The sequence below is a fragment of the Miscanthus floridulus genome, chromosome 3, assembly GCF_019320115.1.
Source record: "Miscanthus floridulus cultivar M001 chromosome 3, ASM1932011v1, whole genome shotgun sequence".
Classification (NCBI taxonomy): Eukaryota; Viridiplantae; Streptophyta; class Magnoliopsida; order Poales; family Poaceae; genus Miscanthus; species Miscanthus floridulus.
In genome coordinates, this window is record NC_089582.1 from 105734568 (window position 1) to 105740351 (window position 5784).

The following is a 5784-nucleotide window of genomic DNA, read 5'->3' on the forward strand; positions in this document are numbered from 1 at the left end:
CTATTAAGCAGGGGCGGAGCTTAAACCAGACCAAAGGGGGCCATGCCCCCTCCTTGATCTTCATACCTCTTAAGGAATCACTTGAGTTTAAGGAGCAAAATTTGTTTAACACAGAATAATTTACATAGCTTGTCTACTCTTACATTTGCCATGAAGCTATACCACTGCTATTAAGGGTTAGGTACAATAGCCAGAGAGATAATAGTCGCTTTTAACTTCTCTGCTCTTCACTAATAAAAAATTATTACTTTAATAGTTGTAGTACCTAAGGTAATTACTATAATTGAAAAATATCTTATAGCAAACAAGATCAAGTAGTGGTGTCTATCCGCAAATATCAGCGTTAAATGTAAATGGTGTTAGATTAAATTAAAACAAGGAAATTGGTGCGAGAAGACCGAAAGGAGGGGTGCGTAGACATGTGGGGCCTGGGCCTGTACGCTGCGTACCGGGGGAATCTGGCAGAACTATCACGTTCCGAGGGAACGGAAGGCGGTCAGAGTCCCTTTTGGATTTTCGGAATATCGTGGGAACCCCGCGGGGCTGCCTGCTCGTGCTGGAGCTTGCAGCAGTGCAGCCATGCACAGGCAGCAGTCGCAGCGGTAGAAGAAACAGAGCCCAATGCCCCACCCCCTACACACCACATGACGCAAGCAGCAGCTGCATTCAAGCCATCCGATCCCACTCGTTCGCAGCCACCACACCACCCACCCGGACTCCCGGAGAGAAGCCGAGATCTCTTGCCCGGTCTTTACGCTTCCGGCTCCGGATTAGACCCTCGCTCTGAAGATCTGGCGCCAGTCGCCTAATCATGACGCGCTGCCCTTCTCTCGGTTCTCCCGCACGGACAGTCTACTGCAGCTACTCACCTATAGCTACAGGTAGCTAGAGCTAGCTAGGGCTACCCCTAGCTGATGACTGCGTGGGAGTAGTAGGAGAGTACCCAGTGTACTCCTACTGTGCTACGGCCGCGGCAGCCCGGAAACATGACTGTAGGCACGCATCGGCGTCGCGCTCAACCAAACATGTATTCCCTTCCACAGTCTGTTCGATCGTAAAGTTTTAGTTGGGAATAGTATTTTTCTTTCACATTTTTAATTGGAATAGTATATTTTTAGTTGAAATAGTATTTTTCTTTTACATTTTTAATTGGAATAGTATTTTTCTTTCGCATAAACTAGTCAGCAATATTTATTCACGAATCAGCAACGATGACCCGTCACTCTGTGACATGTGAGCTGCGACTGCGAGCAATGTCCAAAGCCCCTGCGCAGGTGCAATTGTAACTGCCTTTCACATTTTGACTCCCATGAGCGCACGCAAAAGGTAACCGTAACGAGGAAGGAGAAACGCACGCTGAAACACGCATGAAAGAGAGATCTGTTTCCGGACTCGTCGCCCAAAAGATTGCTCGCCCTGGCTCGGCTGCAAACATCAGAATTCCAGAAGAATAGCTAGCAGCTGCATCGTCACTCGTCAGAATAGTACCTGAGCTGCTGCTGCTAGGACCTACTACGACTACTTCTGTACAAAAACCTGCATGGCTTGGATTACAGGCTGTTCGCCATGAATTATTTAAGAATTATTTACTGGTACGAGAGAAAAATATTATTCGAATTATAATCCACTATCAGCAGCGAACGTGCTGTAGTTCACCGGAGCGGAGGATCAATGGCACCAGTCGCTAGTGCTTGGGCACAGCAGTGCAATTAGTGGACGACGTCTAGCACGAACCCTAAATCGCCGAAAGACACTACTAGACACATCAACGAAAGAACCCACCATCTGATCTACCAGTTGAAACGGAACACGTCGATCGAACTAGAGCTAGAACAACAAAACGGCCGCCCCCGCCGTTGCATGCACCAGCATGCAAACGCATCTGCTTGCGCGCCAGGTGAGTGAGCTTGAGCTAGCTAGCCGACTAGCTAGTGCTAGCTGGGGACGACGCGGCGGAGGGCACCGCGACGGTCAGGCTTAGGTCGGCGCCCTCCAGCGCCAGCCTTGGCTTCCTGGTAGCAGCCGACGTGGGCGGCTGGTCTGCTTCCTCCGGGGAAGCCGGCCTCTTGGTGCCCGCGCCGCTCGGGGCGGCGCTGAGGTGCACGCCGAAGAGCATGGTAGGCGGCGCAGCGGCGGCGGCAGACCGCGCGGTGCCGCTGCTCCCGGCCTCCCCGCCGCCGCCGCTCTTGTCGGCCTGCTGCTGCGGCGGGGGCGAGGGCTCCTCCGCGATGGTGAGCGAGCTGCTGGACGTGGTGCTCCCGCCGGAATGGTTGAGCCCCGCGGCCGACACGGGGGCGGCGGCGGCGGGCTTCTTGCGCGCGGCCTGCAGGCCGAGCCCCTGCAGGAACGCGGCCGCGGCCGTGCTGGGCTCCACGGGGCGCACGTGGTTCTGCACGAAGTAGATGATGTCGTTGTAGAGCTTGCGCATGTGCGCCAGCTCCTGCAGCAGCGCCGTGTTGCTGCGCCGCAGCCGCTCGTTCTCCTCCATCAGCACGGCCGCGGTGGCCGCGCGCCCCGCGTCGTTGCCTCCGCCGCCGCCGGCGGCGTCGGCGGCGGGCAGGGCTAGGAGCCGCGTGGCGGCCACCGGCGCGGCGGCGTGCGGCGGCTCCCTCCAATGCGGGTGCGGGAACGCGAGGCCAACGCCGTGCGCGGCCGCCGCCACGACCCCGTCGTCGAACTGGTGGTGGTGGTGCGGGGCGACCGGGTGGAAGAGGGGGAAGTGATGAGGCGGCGCGAAGAAGGGCGGAGGCGACGGCGACGCCGTGGACGTCGACGTCTTGCGCCGGTGGATCTCGCAGAACAGCTGCTTCTCCCCCTTGCGGAAGAACTCGTTCGCGAACTCCCACCGCTCCGGAACGACCTTCCGGAAGCCCTGCATTGTGCATTGCAACATCACCGTCACCATTATCAGTCCGCGCAGAAACCGCACCCAACACTTCGTAGCTCAATCAAAGCGAAGTGCGACTCACGTATGTGTTGAGCTGCCGGACGAAAGAGGAGAAGTTGTTGTGCTTGAAGTAGTTGGGGAGGATGTCGCGTGCGAACTCCGGCGGCCGCCAGACGACGAAGGTGGAGACCCGGTCGTCCCCCCAGGAGACGATGTGGTCCGTGGCCGGGTCGTCCACCAGCTGGTACGTCTTGGTCAGGAACGGCGCCGGCACCGCCTTCTGCGCGGCCGCCTGCGCCGCCGCGGCGTCGCAGTCCCAGCTCCCGCACCTCTCCATCTCTCTCCCTCCTTCCTACAGGAGTCGAAGCGTCGACCAAGGTTTCTTGGGTTGGGGTTTTAACTTCTCCTTCCCTCTGAGGTGAGGTGGACGATACGAGGCGAGCGGAGCGGGTGACCCGGCTATTTTTAACTGGAGGTGGTGGTGCCGGTGGCTGTGAATACGGAGGGAAGAGACGGAGTGGACGAGTGAAGGAGGCAAGCGTGGTGTGCTCCTGCCTCGGGGAGCGTGTGGGCGGTGGGTGTCGTGGGAGGGAATATGTGTCGCTCTGTCTGTCTGGGTGTTTAGTGTTTTGGAGAGAGGGATTGGAAGTTTGGAGATGCAGCTTTCAAGGCAGACCCGTGACACTTCCGCCAGCGAGCGCCCCAGCGTCGTCGAGCCATCCACCCGTTTGTTTTCTCAGTTTCTTCAGGATCTTTTGCGGCCCCTTTTAACCCCGTCCGCCATTTCACCCCTCCAAAGCGAGCTTTTCTTCTTTTCTTCTTGGAGCAGTACACGGACGGGAACGGGATCGATGTTTTCATTCATTTTTTTCTTTCCACGCCCACTGCCCCGTCTCCTCCTCCCCTCGTGCATTTCTGGAAAGGTCCCCCCGGCCAGCGGACAAGCCCTGCTGCAGTTTTGGAAGCATCTCCAAAACCTGATTTCTTTTTCGGTGTCAGGAAAAAAGAGATAGGGGAAGCCATGCCATACCGCGAGCCATTCCTATTGGCCGGTCAATGGTACCCTGACGTGCCGCTCGGAAATTATTTTTTTTTTGTGTTACGCTTGTCGTACGTGGCGTCAAGTTGCGGGGATATGAGAAGACGGTTTTACGATCGGAACGCAGCGCAGCAGTCCTTCTTGGATCAGGGCACCGGTCCATGTGGGCCCGAGCGGTGCCCAGTGCATATCACGTGCTGTCGATAGGATGGAATACTAGCCCAAACAAATTGTCCTTGCACCACAGCCAGTGTTTTGATTTTTGTGTGTGGGGAGGAATTATATGAAAACTTGGTACAGGGATAGCAAAATTATATATGATAAATTTTTTGAAAAAAACAATATTGTAATATTCTATCTTGCTTTCATTATCCTCGTTTCCAGTGACCTTGGTCGATGCAGCCGATACTTCAGATCAACAGAGTCTAATCGAGCACTAAAGCTAGAATACAATCATCCTTGTGTTAGATCCATGGAGTAACCTCATAAGCTTCGACATGCTACAAAATCCAACGTTTTAGAACTAGACCAAAACATATCTAAATAAATTGTGACATCCAATCCAATTTGAATTTAGCCCATAGTAGCACATGTTTATGTTGATGTGAGATCGTGGGGCTTTAGTCTCGCCTTGGTTATTAAGTGCGGATTTAGATCAATATATAAAACTTTCAAAGTCCAAGCACCATCCCTAGGTTCACACTTCTACATTGACGGAGCCAGAAAAAAAATTATAGGTGGGGCGAGTTTTAACGAGGAAATGAACGAAAGGCACCATGTTCACATTGCATCACATTCACATACTACGATCACATAAATTTAGGCAAAAACGTTGCAATCACACATATATTATGACGAAAAGTGGATGTGAGACACAAGATGTTACCTCAAATTCACATAACTTTTGGCAAAAATGCGGCATCACATTCACATACTACGATTCACAGATGCGCATTAGAGCTGGGTAGACCCTCTCACCCTCCTCTCCTCCCTCCATCGCAGATTCGCAGGAGAGCAGCAACAGCTGAGCAGCTCCTGGAGTCCTGGCTGACCACGGGGTGGGATCGGCTGACATCTAACTGCTGTCGCGCCACGGCGGCCAGTGGGAGGGGGCGGGGGTGTGGGGCCGCGGGGGGCGGCACGCGGCAGCAGCGAGCGGCTGGTGGCGAGCGTCGGGTTTAGGATAGATGGCCGTACTATCAAGAGGGGCAAACTTGTTTGCATATCGGTCATCTAGTGCCACTCGAGTGATCTAACTTTGCATTGTCGCTAGGATCGAGTGGCGTGGCAAGTTGAGTGGCTAACATCCTTTGGGAAATGATTGTGAAAATGCTAACACACTTACACATGTTGGTGTACACTTGGTGGTGTTGGCACATTTACAAAGGAGGTGGTGTTTGCAGGGGTGAGATGGGTTTGGGTTTACACATTCGGGAGGTGGTGTTTACACATTCGGCGCAGGAGGTGGTGTTTACACATTCGGCGCTTTTGGGAAAATAGAATGCCTATTTTCTATTGCGCCGGATGCAAATTCTTGTGGTTAGCACACTTGAGCAAGGGTGAAGAGAATGGAGAAGATGCTGGCGTCGGTCAACTGACCGGACGCTGGATCTGAATGCACCGGACGCTGGCAGGCTGCGTCCGGTCGCACTGACGTGGAGTGTAGCAGTAGCTGGAGAGTGACCGGACGCTGGCTGCATCCGATCGCGTTCGACCGGACGCGTCCGGTCATGCTCGGGAGCTTACTGGAAACGACCGGACGCTGGGGGTTCAGCGTCCGGTCAGTTGAAGCTGGAGCGTCCGGCCAGGTCAAGTGACCGTTGGAATCGGGACACGTGGTCGTCTGCGAGCGACCGGA

At 54.5% G+C, this 5784-nt stretch overlaps 1 protein-coding gene across 1 annotated transcript; it reads right to left on the reverse strand.

The window, feature by feature from the left end:
* Positions 1 to 1620: 1620 nt before the first annotated feature.
* On the reverse strand, positions 1621 to 3465 carry LOC136546357 (heat stress transcription factor B-4c-like). The gene is made up of 2 exons (XM_066538334.1): positions 2970 to 3465; positions 1621 to 2872 (listed from the first exon to the last, which is right to left on the reverse strand). Exons 1-2 carry the CDS (start codon positions 3222 to 3224, stop codon positions 1925 to 1927), a joined length of 1203 nt encoding a protein of 400 aa, XP_066394431.1. The 5' UTR covers positions 3225 to 3465; the 3' UTR covers positions 1621 to 1924.
* Positions 3466 to 5784: the final 2319 nt, after the last annotated feature.